Here is an 18219-nt window from a genome sequence, read left to right as displayed (position 1 = left end):
CTTGGAGCTTAGAGCTTCTAATGGAAGAGCCCTGAAGAATCGGCCAGCTCGACCTATTTTTGTGGCTGGGGACAAAACCGCACATACTGACTATTGGTTGATTATTATAAAGGATTGGCAGATGGTGAATTCACACTGTTATAGAACAAGTGAGTGTTCCAACCCCTCTCCTTAGTGCTTAACACAGATGGCTGGGTATCGTCGCCACCTAATATGGGCAAGAATGTGTGCCTGGAAATATCTGGCCATGCTAAATCCAGGATCCGGTGGGCAGATGGCTTGAAGCTACTACTGTTTTGCTGAAAATGTATGGGATCATTTTGCTGTCACTAGAAAAACTTAGATATTAATTTAGATCCAGCTGTATGAAGATATGGGAAGTTCCCTGGACCTGAACATATACTTTTGATCTTTTCATGGCACATTGAGGTCTGGGCACTGGTCCTTCTCTGGCTCTTTAAGGCTGTGGTTGCTGAGTCCAAGGGTCTGTCATCATGGACCAGAGCAGAAATTGTACCACTTTAGAAAAAGGGAAGCAGCTTCGACCCTTTAAATTATGGCCATGTATATCTCTGCTTGTCGCAGTTTTGAAAACGTATGCGAGGGCCGTGCTGTCCCGCTTTACTGATTGGCTATTGGAGATGCAGCCCCTGAGCTACCAACAGGCAGGGTTCCAATCTGGCATGCGCACAGTTGACCATGCGTTCATCTTTCTTGTGTTGGTTGAGAAGTATACGCTATTAAGAAAGGCCTTTTGTGTGGTTTTTATAGACCTAAAGAAAGAGCCTTCAATGGAGAACTGAGTTAAACTTTGGGAAGCACTTAGCGATGCAGGTGTCCCATCCAGCATTCTCAAGGCAATTCAAATCCTATAGTCTAACAATGACACTGTTAAATGGAGTCTTTCGAATGGATTGTGTCCGCCCATGTATTCCTCACCTTTGATATTCGACATCCAGATTCAGCTGCTTTGAAGAAAAAGAATTTGGCAGAGGGTGCTGTGCATCGATGTAGTCGACTGTCCCTCGAGGGCCTCCGTCTCAAGGGTAATCGAAGGTGCATATATAGCATGCGCAGTGCCCGTTGGCTTCAGTTCGGTTTTCCAAGTAAGCTTACGCTCCGAAAACTACGGCACTACGGCGCACTTCTTTTGTTCATTTGCGAAAATGCCTTCATCCACGACACCTACTACCCCGAAGACCGGGTTCGGCTGCGGCTCAAAGATGTAGCTAACCGACCCACATCGGGTATGGTTGTGGTGTCTCGGCGTGGAGCACAAGACCTCGGGTCAGCTCGAAATGCTAAGCGATGACTGGAAAAGCTCTGAAGGAGCGAAAGGGGAAATTGGCAATGGGTAGCAACCCCAAAAAATCCCCATAAACTAGCCTGTCGAAAAAACCTTCTTTGGACGATGCGAGAGGCGACTCTCCTCGAAGGAAGAAGGTGAAAAAGTCCAGGTCAAGCAGTGGCTCCCACCACTACTCATCGAGGTCGAAAAAGGCACCACAGGTCGCCCTCTTCGACTTCGTTGTCAAAGTTCTCTCGTGAGAGAACTTTAACCTGTCCCACAAGGGCCTCCACTCCTGCCGAATGGTAAGCATTTAGGTTAGAAATGCTAAAAATATTTGGGAAACGAAAGCCCTCGACAAGCCATGCTCCTACTGCGCCTTCTAAAGCCAGTAATAAAAGGGCTCGAGCCAAATCGCATGTGCCCTCGAGCCTGAGACGAAGGCCAGATCCTCATTGAGAGCTGTTGAGGCCTTCACGCGATGAGAAATCATCGAAGGATCCTTCGAGCCGTAAGTCTGGAGCATAAGTCGAGATCGTTGTCACCAGCTGCACCTTTGCCGGCTGCTCTGACGCCAGCTGCACCATTGACATCAATGGCACCTTTGCCGAAAACGGCTTCAGTAAAAATATCAATGACTCCTCGATGAACATTTCTGAAGCCTTTGATGCCCATTACAGATAAGACTTTACTCCTTTACCAAGAAAGGATCACTAACCTCAATTTATGAGGAAAATGAGCCATCGGATAACAATGCGCCATTTGGGCTACAATATGGTACACCTAATGTGCCTGAGTTTTATATCCGAGGAGTCAAGGCTAAAGGATCTTTATGCAAACTTGAAAAAGCCAGTGGAGTGGACTTTTCACCAGCGGAGAATTTGCTAAACCTGAAGCTGGGGAGCATGCAGGTGCATCATATAGGCAGTTAATGTCTAAGGTTGTAGATTACTTGGGATGGAGTAGACCTACCCTCCCTTTTGAGCAGGATGATCTAACCGACATCCTCGATAAGGGTCCGCAAATGGATCCCATTTTACCATTACACATTGCTCGTCAAAAAGTGCTGATGGCCAATTGGGAAACGACAGTCAAGTCCGGCAGTAAACTAAAACCTAACTAGAAAATATCGCCCATCTAGTAGTCACCCACAATTACTTGTCAAAACACCCCACCCCCAGAAGGTCTGTTGTGCAGGCAGCTACAGCAACTTCAAAACGGGCAGCTTACCCAAACATTCCTCCAGATAGGGATGACAATAGAGTAGATGCATGGGCAAAGAAAGTATTTTCTGCAGGTAACATGGCTCTTAAATCGGCCAACTCCACGTGTGCTTTGGCAAAGTTCTCATGCACTATATGGGACTGTTTCCATGGTGGCTCAGCACATTCCTGGGGGGAGGAAAGAGACTGATTCTTGGCTATTGGTAGAGACGGAAAAGAAGCCGTGTGCAAGTCTCTTCAGTCGGGTCTGTATTCTGCTGACCGCATCAGCAGAGCTATGGCAACAAGCACTGTAATATGTAGATTTGCGCGGTTGAGGAAGTCTGGATTTGCGCCGGATGTGAAATCCAGACTCCTTAACATGCCTTTGCAGCAAGGCTGATGAAAACCTTGGCTTTGCAGACCTCGAAGGCAGCAGCCAAGTCTTTAGGTGCCGCGATTAGGCAGCATCAGCCCTTTCACCCCAGTGGACAGCCTTGGAGGGGTAGATCTTTTTGCTACTACTCCTCTTAAGTTGGAAGAGCAAGAGGAATGGCTGGTCAAAGAGGCCAAAAAAAGGTTCCCTCATGGTGGACGAAGGAGAGGTGCAAAGCCTGTTCAGGCAGGGGCATCCTTAACACCAGCCACTGCTTCAGCTGCCTCAAAACCTCTCTGAGGTCTTGAGTCACGTAACGCCAGTGGGAGGCGCTGTAGAACCAGTGTATGCAGCGAAGAGTAGCAAAGGATGATACTCTCCATATTTCCTAATCCCCATGCAGGGAAGAGGACCGACCCATCTTGGACTTGAGATACTTGAACATGTTCCTAAGGAAGAACAAGTTCATGAGGGTCCCACTTTCTCAGACCTTTCAGGCCCTCCAACTTCAGGATTGGATGGTGTACTAAGACCTTTAGGGTGCTTATTTTCATGTGCCAATCCATCTCAAGCACAGGCGATACCAGAGGTTCGCATTTGGTGATTCTCATTATCAGTTTGGAGTTCTGCCTTTTGGCTGACCTCCGCGCGAGAGTTTTCACCAAGCTGATTGCGGTGGTGGTAGCGAGTCTCAGGAGAAGGGGAGGCAGGAGGGGTTCATGTCTACTCCTACCGGGACGATTGGCTGATCGGGGTGCTTTCTCCCGAACACTTACAGGATCATCTCGACGTCACCTGCCACTCTTCACAGAATGGGCTTCTCCCTCAATTACAAGAAGTCCTATATGACACCATCCCAAAACCTCCAATTCATTGGGCATGTACCAGATACATCCTTGGGGAAAGAGCTCGCCACCTGAGGTGAGGGCTCAAGACATTGAGCAGGTGGGTTCCAGGTTACAGAGTGCCAAGTGTCTCCCGGACTGCAAGTATTTCTTCTTTTTTTTTCGGGGGGGGAGGTTGCTCGCCTCGTGTTGTCCTGTATTTTTCTGGTGCCAGAGGCTTGTTTGAGAATGAGATCCCTTCAATGGGCTCTCGGGACACAATGGTCTCAATTCTTGGGCAATATGTCAGACCTACTTCAGCTTCCCAGCAGGGTCACACAGGATCTCCTGTGGTGGACCTGCGAGGACAACATTCTGAAGGGAGAACCTTTTTGGCAACCATGGCCGGAGATAAGTGATAGATGCCTCTCACAGGGTGGGGAGTCCACCACTCCAATGATCTAACAATCAGCGGTGTTGGTCGCCATCGGAGTTCAAACTACACATCAGTTTTTTGGAGCTGAGGGCAATCGGACTTGTGCTCAAGACCTTTATGCCCTCTGTATGGGGAAAGAATGTCCTGCTCATGACGGACAACACAGTGGCTATTGTTAGGGAGAATTCTCTCTCTAGGCTGAATTTCCCAACCTAGTGAGTCCCCCAGCAGCTTTGCTGGATTTCTGGAGTTTGTTTTTTTCTCCTGCCAAGAGCGAGACTCTTTTTCTCCCACTCTTGGACATGATTTATGGTGTTCCTTTGACTGTGTTTCATGGGCTATGGGGTCCTTTACCCCATAGGGCCTCATGTGTTTTTACTATGTGTGTTACACAGCACCCTCCGTGCAGTGACACAGGGGTGTCCTAGTGATACCCCACCATAGACTCATACCCTGGGACTGACTACTGTCTCCCCGGGCATGTAAAGTCACCATTGGCTTTACTAGTCCCAAATTATTAACAGAAACCGGTACAAACCATCATATTGTGGACATACTGGTCGGGGCAATTCGATTGCCCTGGGGTCTGTTAGTCGAGGGGGCACGTCTTCGTCCCCCCTGATCGAGTTTTGGCTGGTGGCAGTGGATACTACTTTTTATATTCGACCGCGAATATATCCCTCTGGGATTTTCCCATTGTTCGAGGCTACCAATTTTAATTATTTAATTCTCATAGCCTCGAACATACCACCGGTTTATTTATTTAATATTAATTCGCCGGTTGGTATTTTTTGCCAGGACTCGATTCTAAAATGGCGTTTGTGTTCTCTTCTGTGATTCCAACCCAAGTCGAGCCCTTTGTTCCACTTTTTGGCAGGCTTCTCCACAGAAGCCTCCAAAAGTGGTGCCACTCTGTCTGGGTACCACCGGAGGTGTGGGAGGGGGTTTAGGCACCCTGGACTGAGTTACCTTGGTAACTCAATTCGCACTCTTGTGTGATTGGCCCAAGTGGTGAGCCGGCCGGCTCACCACTTAGCATGTTTGATTGACAGCTAGGCTGAGTGAATGGGGGTGTGCTGCATAAAAGCAGGACTTTGGGGACTGGAACTTCAGAAGTCGCCACAGGACCTGAGAATCGACGAGGGAGAAGCTGAGCCGACCTACCACGACAACACCACCGGTGGAGCCCTGCGGAACCGACTCACCACTTCCCAACGACAGAAGATCTCCCGGCTGGAGAGGCTTCTTCCCCTGACTGGTGGGCACAACCAGTTTACCTTTTCCTCGCATCCCAGGACGTCTTGTGGTCGAATTGCCCGTGCCAAGCACCCCGGCAACCGGATAGCCACTTACCACTGGACCGCGAATAAAAGGACTGCTCCTTTTACCTGAGAACTCCGCTGCTGGTTTCTTCCCTGGCAGTGCAACAGACTCCTGTCTTCCTCCCCGACGAGATCCTCTCTTCCCCCGGACGAAGCACCGACTTGCATCCGCTGCCAGGAACAACTGCCCCCGCTGGAGTATTCTCACCACTTTAAGGTACCGTGTCCCGCCAGGCCTCCCTTTCTAAAGATTACTACAAGGTAATAATAATCCCTTAACCTTCTGGACTGGGCTGGCTGCCTTGACCATCTAACTGGTCCCTTTCTTTGGCCCAACTCTTACTGAACCTTTTCAAGACTTTTGTGCACTTCAACCGTGTGACCTTGGACACATTTCGTTCTGATCCTCTTAAAGTGGATCCGGCCTTCTGAACTCTAACTTCACGGTTTTACTTTGCCTTCCTCCCTTGTTGTGTTCTTGTAAGTGTTGGGCTCTGTTTCAAATTATTACTCTGCTTTTCTCTCCCTTTTAAAACAAATTATTAGAGTGCCATCTGCGCTAAGCGCTCACCACTGTCTGAAAATAAGTGGGGCTTTTTCTTTAGACTTGTCTAATATTCTTTTAAGGGAGTGTATATCTTTTAGTGACAGTGTTTTTGAACTGCTTAACATTAGTGCCTGTGTGTTTTACTAGATGTGGTTTTAAACAAATAATTATATCTCTTTTACACCAAGCTCTGGTCAGTGTTTACTTGTTCTATTGTGTTCTTTTGACCTATTGTGAATACTCTGTATACTGCCTAACTCTTCTTGAGGGAAGTCTGACTGCTCAGCCACAGCTACCAAGTGAATCTGTGTGGTACAGGCTGCTACCAAGTGGGTTTACTGCCAAACACCTGTAGTCTTAAATCTTTTGCAGTGGTCCCAGAGGGAACTGCACAGGTTTCTGCCTAACAGCCATGTACTGCCTTAACAAGAGAGGTGGTGTAGGGTCACTACCACTGTGCAGAGAGACAATGCAGCTCTGGTTCTGGGCAGTACAAGAAGGAATCTTGTCGATCAGCAGTTCGCCTAGCCGGGGAGAAGAACATGGCGGCGGACGCTCTGAGCAGGCAGAGCAGTCTCTCGCGAGTGGGAACTAGCTCGAGAAGTCCTTAAAGAGATCTTCACCCTTTGCGGAACCCCTCAAGTAGATCTGTTTGCGACCAGTGTCACCCGGAAGTGCGAACTGTACTGCTCCAGGGAATTTCCCCCAAGAGGAGCTCTAGGAGATGCGTTCGTGGTGGACTGGGAGTTTCCACTCTGTATGCGTTTCCCCCTCCAGTCCCCGTCGTTCCTCACGTGATCAGGTGGTTGAGAGTTTCAGAAATCCATGGTCCTAATTGCCCCGAATCGGGCCAGGAGGACATGGTACCCGAACCTTCTGGACATGTCCATCTGCCCTCTAATATATCTTCCACAAAGAGAGGACCTTCTCTTGCAAGAGTAGGGTTGGGTGGCCATCCAGAGGTTAAGACGCTCCGCCTTCACGCATGGTTTCTGAGAGGCTGAGGTATAAGGAGACGTAATGGAGAGTTTGCTTTCGGTCAGAAAGCCAGCAACTACTCATTGAACTGCTGCTGTTGGAACAAATTCTTCAGCTGGTGCAAGGACAATCTAGATCCTTTACTATGCAAAACGCTGCATGTGTTATCCTTTCCACTATACCTAGCCAATCTGAGGCTCCAGGCTGGAACAATTAAGGGGTATTTGGCAGCACTATCCATCTTTAAGTGCTCGTCTGAGGAATCTTCATATTTTAAGATCCCACTGGTAAAACAATTTCTGAAGGGACTCACGTGTTCCCTCCATCTCCTTTCCAGGTTCCAATTTGGGACATTAATCTGGTCTTGTGTGGACCATTTGAACCTCTACACTCATGCCCGTTAAGATTACTAACGTTTAAAACCATTTTGTTGGTAGCACTGACTTCAGCCTGTAGACTGGGTGAATTATTGCAGGCACTATCCTCTTAACCACTCCTTTACGCTATTCCACAAGGATAAAGTTGTCCTGGGGGTTAAGCCTTAATTTCTACCTAAAATCGTTTATTTTCATGTAGAAAAAAAAATGGTATTGCCTACTTTCTAGCCTCAGATTGGATCCATGTAGAGCTCTAAGGTTCTACATCTCTAGATTATCCAAACTTTGTATAGATCAGCTTTTTATAGGCTATACAGGTCACCAACTGGGTCAGGTTGTGACAAAGCAGACCTTACCAAGATGGATCATTCTAGCAATTTCAAATGTTAGACTGGCGGGCAAAGATTCTCCAGAAGGCTTGTGGGACCATTCCACCAGGGGCATGGCTACCTCTACGGCTCTGCAAAGAGGTGTCCTGATCGAAAACATTTGTGAGGCAACTTCGTGGTCTGCTATAAACCCGGTCACAAAGCATTACTGCATTGATTCTTCCCTCCGTCAGGGTGGAAGCTTTGGGAAAGCTGACCTCCATTCAGTTCATGGAAACAATGAGAGAATGTTTACTCCCTCCACCAAAACAAACACTGCTTTGGTAGTCTCTCAAAGATGAGGAATACATAGGCGGACACAATACATTTGAAGAACAAGTTACTTACCCCTAGTAGCGGTCTTTCGACTGGATGTTGCTCCCATGTATTAATTGCCCTCCAAGCCTAGAATTTCCCATGCTATTAAGGCTTTTGCTACTTCAAAAGTTAGAAAATGTAGTGCGGTGAAACCTGTTTATGCAGGTAGTTCCACTGAAAAAACTGAACTGAAGCCAACGGGCGCTGCGCGTGATAGATATATAGATAGATAGATAGAGATATATAGATAGATATATCTATATATCTATCTATCTCTTCGATGACATCACCCTCGAGGGACATTGAGTTAATTACATTGACACACAGCGCCCTCTGCCAAAAAGAATTTCTGACACAGCTGAAGCTGAAGCTGTATATCGAGTATCAAAGATTAGGAATACGTTAGAGGAACATCCAGTCGAAAGAATGTTACCAGGGGTAAGCAACTTATGGTAATTTCACTGCATACTTTTACATTGAAACGGGTGTAAGACAGGGCGGTGTGATAGCACTGACTCTGTTCTGTATTTATATCCATAGAATAATTGTTTGTATTACAGCCCCGCAGGGTGATTAATTTGTTGTCTCTATCACATGAAATGAGAAATGTGATTTAAAGGACTCCTATTAAATTATCAAATGGGATGGGGAAATGAAAAATTATCTGTAAACCTAGATTTTGTTGATAGTAGAGATCTGAATTACAAATCAATAAATGCCTAATACGCAACGCTTCTAATGGCGATGCAGCTGTGTTTCTTCAGTTGTTCCTGAAGATGCTGTGAAAGATTTAGAGATCAACCTGTATCACAGAAAATGAACATAATGTAAAATAAAAACAGTGAATTTGGTGGGTGAAATGTCTTTCACACGATCCAAAGTCATGCTTTTATCAATTAAAAGCTCCCAATTGTAAGACTATTAGTTGGTGGGTAACAACACTCTGGCAGTGACCCTCTTTTCTAAAAGATATCAAATTACAGCAGTGGTCTTCTAAGGATTTGTGAATGTTTTTAAAATAATGGGTTCAAATATTGCTTTTTAGAGCATACTTACTAAATTGGGTAAAAAGCCAAACAGTTTGCAGTTGGCGCTGGGGTGCCCAAGGGGCAGGCATGGTATATTTTTTTTTTTTTTGGACATATGATAAAAAGAGATCATACCTGTCCCCTGGGCTCCACAGCGCCTCAGGGGCAGGTGGGTAGAGGGGAGGGGGGCGGTTGTGCATGTTGTACAAGCCTCCTTCCTTCCCTACCCCCACTCGCGTAAATCAGCTCAATGGGTCAACCCACACACAGCAAGCACTCGATCGTCCACACAAGCACCCGCCACCATACACTCGCTCATAACACAAGCATACACTCCTCCATACACATTTAAATAAAAAATAAATTCACATAAACTTACTTTCTGCCCCTGTCCTAAAGTTTCCTCCCCAGCATCATGAACAGGAATCTGGAAGCAAGAGGTTCCTGGTTCCTGCACATGCGTGCTGAAATGCCCTGCTCCAGCCTGCTCTTTCTTTATGTATGAGGAGGTGCAGGAGCTCCTCCTCGCACATAGACATGCAGTTCCCCAGCCAGCATTTCCAATGAGCTATGCAAGGCTTGCATGGTTCGTTGAGCACGTGCAGCTGGGGAACTGAACTCTCAAAAGGGAAACAATGTTTACCTTTGACAGTTCAGCCAGCCCATGAGCACTCCCTCAGCTGGAAAAAGCAGCTGAGGGAGCAGGGTTTCACTGGGCTGACTCCTCCATAATGGGTGAGGGGGACCCCACACCCCCCATATCCCCACTGGGTTTATGCTGCCTCACCCATTATAGACGAGCCACCCCTGCCCAGAGCTCTTCCGTGCCCCACTGTCTTTTTTTTGGTGTTTTTTTATTTATTCAGCCTGCGTTCTGGCACCCCCCTCAGCCCCCAGGAATGTGGCCGCGCCCCACAATTTGAAGACTTCCTGAATTACAGGCATGTGCGAAAAGGTGGTGATGGCATGAGATAAAACCAGACAACATATTGCACAAATGAAGGACAATACAATGGTACATAGTGGCTTGGATTTTCTTTATTCAGAAACTAGTCTGTTGAATACAGCAGATAAAAAATAATAGTGTTAGAATGCCTGTCATGCAAAGGGATGGATCTTTCCAGGAAAGCAGTGGTTGCTCTTTCCTCTCTGTGGACCATATATGAAATGGGGCAAGTCATTCTCCGAGAGGATGCCAGTAAATTCGGTCACAGAGTAGTTGTCTAACAGCTGAATCATCACTTGGTCAATTACCAATGACATCCCTGCTGTCAAACAAGTCATTTATGAACCTCAATGCACAAAGCAACCCGCTTTGCAACATCCATACTCCAAAGGAAGCGTTTGGCGTTGCTGCGAGAGTGTGTGATATCCCTGTCGCGTCTGAGGTTAGAAAGGTGCCAAGAGAAAGCTACTATTTTGATCAGGCTAGGCTTTAAAATAGGCGTCATTTGGACAAAGGTTGATATTTGATATGTCCCATAATAATTCTTATCGATTTTATGAATTTTTCGAGGACCGCACCAAATTGTGACCTTGAATGATGTTTTTAGTTCAGTCACTTGGAAGGATCATACACGGAAATGAACTGATCAGTCTTACAAATTGCAAAATAAAATGGAGACAAGAGTCAGTGTCTGTGATGACCTAGTCTAATTCCTTTGAAGCTTGTATACCTTTGAGTATTCAATTGGCTGTCAAGTGGCTGTTGAGTTTATCTCAATCATTAACTTTCCCAGAATTGATTAGGCTTCTGCCATTGTATATTGCTTCAGTTTACCTCCATGGTGACATGAGGTGACTTCTAACCGGAGGCTAGTAACTTGACAGATGTATGTCGCTTTTTACACCATCCGGTTGTGACTAGCAAGAAACTCAATTTATTTGCCCGGTATTGTAGCTCGACTCCCTTTTGACAAAAGTGTGTAAATGTGGTTAGTTGCCACATCAAGACATGCTTCAAGAACAGTCGACCAGGTTTTGCCCTCATGCCTATTTAGTTCATCAAGTGCTACTGTCTATAATCTCAAAGGGAAGAATTTCAAATCGTGAGCTTTTACCCGCCATTAAGTCACTCACCACTTCAATTATATTTATACAAAGGACCTAATTTCTTACTCGCTAAGAGTCCATTATCACAAGGCAGTGGTGAGTTCAAATTTGCAACCCTGTTATATATCCGAAATGTGTGTGGAGCCATGGCGGTGGGTTTGTTGCTTTATAGCAATGTAGATAATGAAACCTCTTCACAGATTGAGACGTAATTGTAAAGCTGGATAGTTGTGTGGAAGTGCATATGACTATGCACAGAAGAACATATGAATTATACAAGAAGTCATAATGTACTTATTTGCTTACATCTCATGATTACGGTAAGATTATGTATGAACTGCCCTTTTGCTGTAACCCATGGGTTACACTAGTACCATTTGTAACTTTTTTATTCACTTCTTAATACCCATAGCTATATCGGACAAGCCCTTGTGCCACTAAAGTAGATGATTGTTCATGGCCTATCACGCTTGAAAAATAAAACTTCTTTGTGTAAACAGAGGTTACAGTGACATTGTCGTATAATTTGTCATACATACGTGAGAAATTGAGATTGTGATGATATTGGCATCTCCAATGAGTTTGTAAAATCATGTATTCGAACGTAGAATGGGTACGTTGACCTTGTGCAACAATTCTAAATTTCATTCACATATGTAATGTTCTTGAAACAGAACCATGTTTATGAAAGATGCTTACTATTTCCAATTAAGCTCCGCACTGATGCTCTGTAAAATACCTCAACAGAGACCTCGTAGATGACTGGGGTGGACTGTGAACCGGATGTGGCCTAGAAAATGCTTTTCAAAGTGGGATCAGATTACACTGAGCATGAACAACTCTAATGTGGCCAATGCTCGAATAAGTAGTAGTCTAAAAAGGGTTGATAAAATGATCTAGCAGAGAGAAGAATTCGGAACGAGACACGTGAAGCCTTAAGTGAACACGTAAAGAGGCTTTGCTCCCTTTATTTCATGCTAAAATGTGTGCCGCATTTGCGTGACAACAGATGATTGCGTCTTGAGTACATTTTGCTACTATGGCTGCATATGTTACGGACAGGGACATGTGTTCATTCCACCAGGGCTTTCGACTTTAACTAGATAGGGGCCTGTGATAACTTTCCCAAAAGAAGGCTGGGAGTGCTTCGAAATGTAAGTTGAGCGGAACAAGACAACAAAAGTACAATTTTCTTCATCTGGAACAGTCAATGATGCACTTTAAAGAATGACATCTACCTCAAACCCAGTTACTGTACACACTTTTGCACAATAATCCTTAAGGTGCTTTGTCAAGTTATGGTAGAGACCGGTTTATGAATTCAGATTTTTTTTTAATAGTGGATTAATGGAATATTAATCAGTTAAAAATGCCATTTGCATAATATTATTTGTTGATGCCTCTAATTGTTGAATATACAAATATGATGATGCTCATTGATTCTCACTCCAAAACCAGCAAAACATCTCTGTCCATAGAATGGTAGAAGCCGGTTGTCTTAAATTCTAGGCCTACTGTCTACAGGAACTGTCTGACGAAATGGATGCAACCACCCTCATCATTTTATGGTCTTGCACATTGATGTCAAGTTTTCTTAGGCCCTTGGTAACAAAGGGTAAAGGGCAATGGGCAATAAGCAAGTAAGAGGACATGGTATTAGCCAATGTTTGTGAATGTTTATGGATCTCATATTTCTTTCATTATTTGTTCTAGAAATTTAAGAGTCTGTTGATTCAAGAACTCGGCAAAGTGTTTCCGGAAGACATGGCAAAGTACAAAGCTATCAGAGGGGAAGATCATCCATCTTCATAACCAGCAACTTCAAAAATACTCTTATGCTTTCATTTGTATTCACGGACTGCTGAGGAATATATTTATATAGCACTATGTGGCGAGCTGGATGGGGCAGGGGAAAGACCCTATGTAAATTTGTGCCCACAGAGGAATTGACTTTCTACCAGTTCCAGCGTTGTAGCCTACTGTTCGATTGGCAAGAAGGATCTCCGTCGTTTTACAGCTGAAGGCATGTGAATGACATTTACCTTTCTCGAATATTGGACTACAGCTTAATTTACGGTCCAAATGGGCAATTGCCTACTTGCAAATAGCTCCTCTTAATGGAAAAAGGGTAAACTGCTTTTCTAAGCTTCTGGCTCTTCCCAGTATGGTGACCTGATTGTTCATTTTGCACAGGCTCTTCAAGATGACCTTTTGGAGAAAAAAAAAACAAGCAGAAGTTGTTTATTTAAATGTGTATGTACCTATCTTTGTTTTTTTTTTTAAAATATAAATTTGATTCCTTTTTGCAGTCGAGAAATGATTAAAAATTGAAATATTGCCAACCTCTCCTCTACATGTCCTTGTCATCAGCATGTAGTTTTTGTGTACTGTGGTTGCCTCTTTGAAGCCATATAGTGAAAGAAACACACGTTTTCCGCCCAGTGGGTCCACACCATTGTTGAATTTAATCCTGGTCATCTATTTCTGTAAACTGTCAAAATGGTGCACCTTTGTAGCATGCGTTTCACATGCATTATTTGGACGTTTTACTATTGGTCCCTCTGTGAACTGGAAAATCATGTTCTACTCTTTAAGCTCATAAGTATTTGACACTTAACCTTGAAGTTGCATGCCTTTTAGTTAAGCTATTGAACTACTGCATAATAGTTTTAATAGTTTTTTTTTTTATATGAGACAAACTGTGCAACCCTATCGTTTATCCATATCCTTGGTTCAAGGTTTCTGTATTCTGCTTGAATGGTTCTGTAACACTTCCCAGCCCTGGAACATATTTCCCTGTGCATTGTGAGGCCTGTTTTGTACCATGTAGTCCGGTCTTCCTTACTTTGCCCTACCAGCCCTTTTTTTCAAAGTGTGAACAGACAAAGCGTCCAGCAACACGGCCCTGTTAATGTGTTTATTTTCTGACTCATTTTGTTTTATTTCTTGCTCTTTTTTTTCCCCTGCAGTTCTCCATTTTTGAACTGGGCCTTTCCATCCACTTGTACAGGTTAATCCAGTTTTCCCACATGCGCCAGATGAGCAGGTTCCAGCAGCTTGCCCACACTCCTTGTGATTGAATTGTTTAGGTCCCTAGCATAGTTGGGGCTTGTTTGTCCTGTGACTTAATTTCCTTAAGTTAATTGGGCACTAGAAGTATTTTCTTTTCTCCCAACCATCCCAACAGCCCTTGAATAAGTTGTTAAAACTCAAGAAATGGCAACAGATCAGCTTCCCGGCCTCAGCACTTCTTCCCAGGGGTTGCTCAGATTTGGAGCTATCGTGGGTGACATGTTTGTCTGTGGGCAACCCTGAGGTTCCTTTTTAAGGGGTAACTCCATATGCAATCCTGAGGATCCCTATCAAAGTGCTTAATGTGAAGGTCCCATCTTGGGGCTGAAATCGGATACAAGTCTGAGATTCCTGTAACGGGGCCAGGTCAGGTGCTAAAGCACATTCTCTGCCATCTTGCTAAGTAGACCTGTGCAGCTGTTACTTGGTAACATTGAGGTTCTCACTGTGGCTTTGGCAGTTATGCCGGCCTCCCTTTTATGCCTTTCTGCTCTGTTGACCAAGTCCACTCACAGAGGATATGTCCTTTAAAGGCCCTTGAAGCTACCATTTATAATGCCTTGTCTGATGTCCCGAAACTCCCAGGGCCCTCTGGGATTAGATAAAGCTTACACATCGCCCCCTCCAGTCTACTAGGACCCAGGTCTTTCGGGAGCTAGAAGGCTGCTTTTGAAACCTTAGCAGTCCATGTAGAACTGATGTTTATATGTTAAAATGTGTCTCTTGCAGCCTCCATTATTGAAAGGCCACTTCAAAAACGTTATTGGTTATTTCTTCAGACCCCTTCTACAGCGCTCCTGGCTGGCCTTGGGCAGGGGAGGTGACCCGGTTGATGCTAAAGAGGGAATGCCTTCGTTCACCTGTGCCATTCATGACATTATTTTGGGCTTCCTTGAGTTGTGGAATCTGTCCCCTGATGATCCGCAGGCCAAACCATCTGCTTTCAGGGGCAATGAGTTCAGACCTTCCATTCAGAAGAGCCACAGCCCTGCTTGCAGAAGCTATTTCGCATCCGAGCTGATAACAGGAGTGCATGTTCGGAATAGGCCTATGCCCTCACAGAAGAATTATGAGTCACATCCAGCCAGCCACTCTGCTAGGTGTAGTCCTGTAGGATGGCAGCTGAAACAACGGAGTAGATTGGCTACCTCAATACTAAGCACGACAAATTGCTGTGAACAATTGAAGCAAGAACCCCTCCTCTACACCTATGCCAAGCAAATGAGGACATGCTTCATGTGGCTGCAATCCAAAAGCTGTGGAAGTAGCTATCGAAAGTCAAACCATTTCCTCCAAACGACAAGAGAGACTAATATAATGAGAGTTGGGCCAATGCCAGAAAAGTGGGTGAGGACATGCTATACCGTGGCCAACCACTTTGATACTGCATCTAAAGGCATGCTTATTAGTGTAGGTGTTTGTTGCCAAACATATGAAGTAGACTAAATTGAATCTGGACTACTCAGAGACAATCATGTACCTTCATGTCGAGGGCTTCAATCTTGTCTATTCTGTAGCTGATGAAGAGTTGCGCTAGAAGAAAAGCACAAACACTGACTTGGCTATGCTGTGAAATGGTTAGATGCCCTTTCAGTTGTCCCAAAATAAGGTCTGGTCTAGATTCCCTGGAGGCTTCAAAGGGTGTCTGATACTTCTTGCCAGACAGACTGGAAGGTCTCCCTCAACACAAAAACGGCAGATAATGGATATATTATGGTTTTGCAATTTTGTGGTGGTTTTTCTCTTTAAGGTACTAGTATCTGATATGTTTTATCATATATTTGCATTTTTATTGTATGTTTTGTTTAAAGTTTTGTTCAAACATGTACAAAAATAAAACATCAGAGGATCACCACAAGTGGGTTTTCCAAGTGCCCTCCACTCTTGCGAACTAGTCTAAACAAAAACAATGATGGCGTGTGCTCCCAGTTAACGCCAGTTGGGTGATTCCCTTTATCTAGAATCATGGAGAGTAATCAACGGGGGAGCCCCTGGATCCTTTCAATGGCAAGGTGGGGCTTTTGTTTGTGTTCTTTTTTTACACCACCCCATTCGCTGGCTTAGGCCTCTAGCCTTGGCGCAGGAGTTTCTGAAGATGTTGGACCTAAATGTGGTGAAACTGGTCCCCTGTGCACAGACCGGGCTCCGTTTCATTTCCAGGCTCTTCCTGGTACCCCCGACAAAAGCAGGCAGACCAGCTCACCTATTTAATTCTGGCACAACGTCTGTTTATAGGCTGCAGTGCCTTTGACCTTGTAGTCTGAAAGAATGTGCTCAGATTTCCTTATCTGGCAGGTGAATGGGAGACGACAAGACGGCAAAGCATCAGCACAGGGCAGAGTGGAAGGTCTGAACATTTTACCTTGTCAGAGGTGCCTACAGCTACCTCTAGTCCCGAGTTGTTTTTCTTCAAGACGAAAGCTCAAACAAAACCAACACTTAACTTGCCAGAACCCTACATGGACATTGCAGAAAGGGTCATCACAGGGAGGGAGGAGCACGGGATGGCTAATTATGTTTGTAAGGAGAGCGTAATTTTTTGTGTGCTACAGTAAAATGAAATGAAACAACCGAGGGTCGGAGGAGCCAGGAGCCCCGTTGTATAGCAATTACCATGCCAGCAGCACCATAAAGATATCAATGTTGCCAAGGCCCGGACTTGAAAGTATACATTGCAGCAAACTTTACAAAAGATTGGCTGATGTTGCCTTGCCAGGAACAAGCTGCTTTTTTCTGGGCACTGGTGGCAATGGCCAGTGCAGTGACTGTTTTGTCAGTGATCTGTGTGGATATTGGACTCTTAATAACACGCAGATTTGAAAGATGGAACTATTGACTGTCTACAAACTTAAAACTAGTGGCCTCCGTTCACTAGACCATTTCATTATAGTGTAATGGAGTGGACTCACTGTGCATGAAGGTTTCGTTTATTTGCTTATATAGTGCGCTGAACCTGCAGGTCTATGGGCGCTTTTACATGAATGTACAACAATTGTTAAGAGATTGGTAAAGGGAATTACCAGGACAAGTGAAGACCAAAAGTGGCAGAGAAAGTGCAGTGTTAAGCAAGGTAATAGACTTGTGTTACATATCAATTCACAAAGATACAGGAGACATACGACAGGATAGCTAGGAGCTATGTGGTGATCTGGTCCAGTGCAGGTGATGTCCTAGCTAATAGGTAGGCTACCAGGGCAGGTGTGGAGAGAAAGTGGCAGTAGGGTGCAGTGTCATGCAATGGTCCTTGACTTCCATTATGGGAACAAGTCGGAAGTATATAGTAGACATGGGGTAAGAGAGTAGGAAAGAACAGAGTTCATGTCTCATGCTAGAGCTCTGAAGTGGTATCTTCAGGATGGTAACCTGAAGAATACAGGTCTAGGCTTTGAACATTCTGGTCGAGTGGTTTAAGCAGTCACCTGGCAGGGGATGTGTGGTATTAATTAGATTGGGAAAAGAGCCATGCTTTTACCTTGTTCCGGAAGGATGGGAATGACCGCATTGCCCTTAGGTCAAGTGGCAGAGCATTCCATTTCTTTGGTGCCAAAACTGGGAAGCTAGATCCTCCAGCTTTAGACCGCTTGAATTTAGGGATATTCAGGCAGTGGACATAGTTCACTCTGGTGGGTCTAGTGGATTCCTTTCTAGAGAATTTGTTGACCTGGTACTTGGGGGCTGAGTTATTCAGACACTTGTGGATGATCATTAGTCTTCTAAAAGTGATCCTGTCTTGTATAGGGAGCCAGTTGGTGGTCCATCGGGTTTGTGAGATGTGATTGGACTTGGGATTCTTTAGGCCTGCTCCGAGGGCGTTGTTTTACATTACTCATAGCTTGTGAAGGTTTCTCTGGCTAGTGCCTAAGTATAGAGTATTGCAGTAATCCAATTTGGAGAGTATAAGAGCTCTTTCCAAGGTGATGCAACTATTGGTGGACAAGAAGGGTCTAAACGCATTTATTAGTTTAGAAGTGTTGGCAGTGGATGGGGCTGTAGCGCTTACTTGTCTGTGGAGCGAAAGGGAGGCGTCAAGG

At 45.0% G+C, this 18219-nt stretch overlaps 1 protein-coding gene across 1 annotated transcript in view; it reads left to right on the top strand.

The window, feature by feature from the left end:
• The window catches only part of MED10 (mediator complex subunit 10), a 102797-nt gene extending 89339 nt beyond the window's left edge, over nucleotides 1-13458 (top strand). Inside the window, exon 4 of the mRNA XM_069613717.1 lies at nucleotides 12830-13458. Within this exon, the coding sequence (XP_069469818.1) occupies nucleotides 12830-12928 (99 nt within the window). The 3' untranslated portion in view covers nucleotides 12929-13458. The remainder of the gene's footprint in view (nucleotides 1-12829) is intronic.
• Nucleotides 13459-18219: the final 4761 nt, after the last annotated feature.

Source organism: Ambystoma mexicanum, chromosome 5p (assembly GCF_040938575.1).
Source record: "Ambystoma mexicanum isolate Mex_15411 chromosome 5p, UKY_AmexF1_1, whole genome shotgun sequence".
Classification (NCBI taxonomy): domain Eukaryota; kingdom Metazoa; phylum Chordata; class Amphibia; order Caudata; family Ambystomatidae; genus Ambystoma; species Ambystoma mexicanum.
This window is presented reverse-complemented; position numbering and strand designations above follow the sequence as displayed.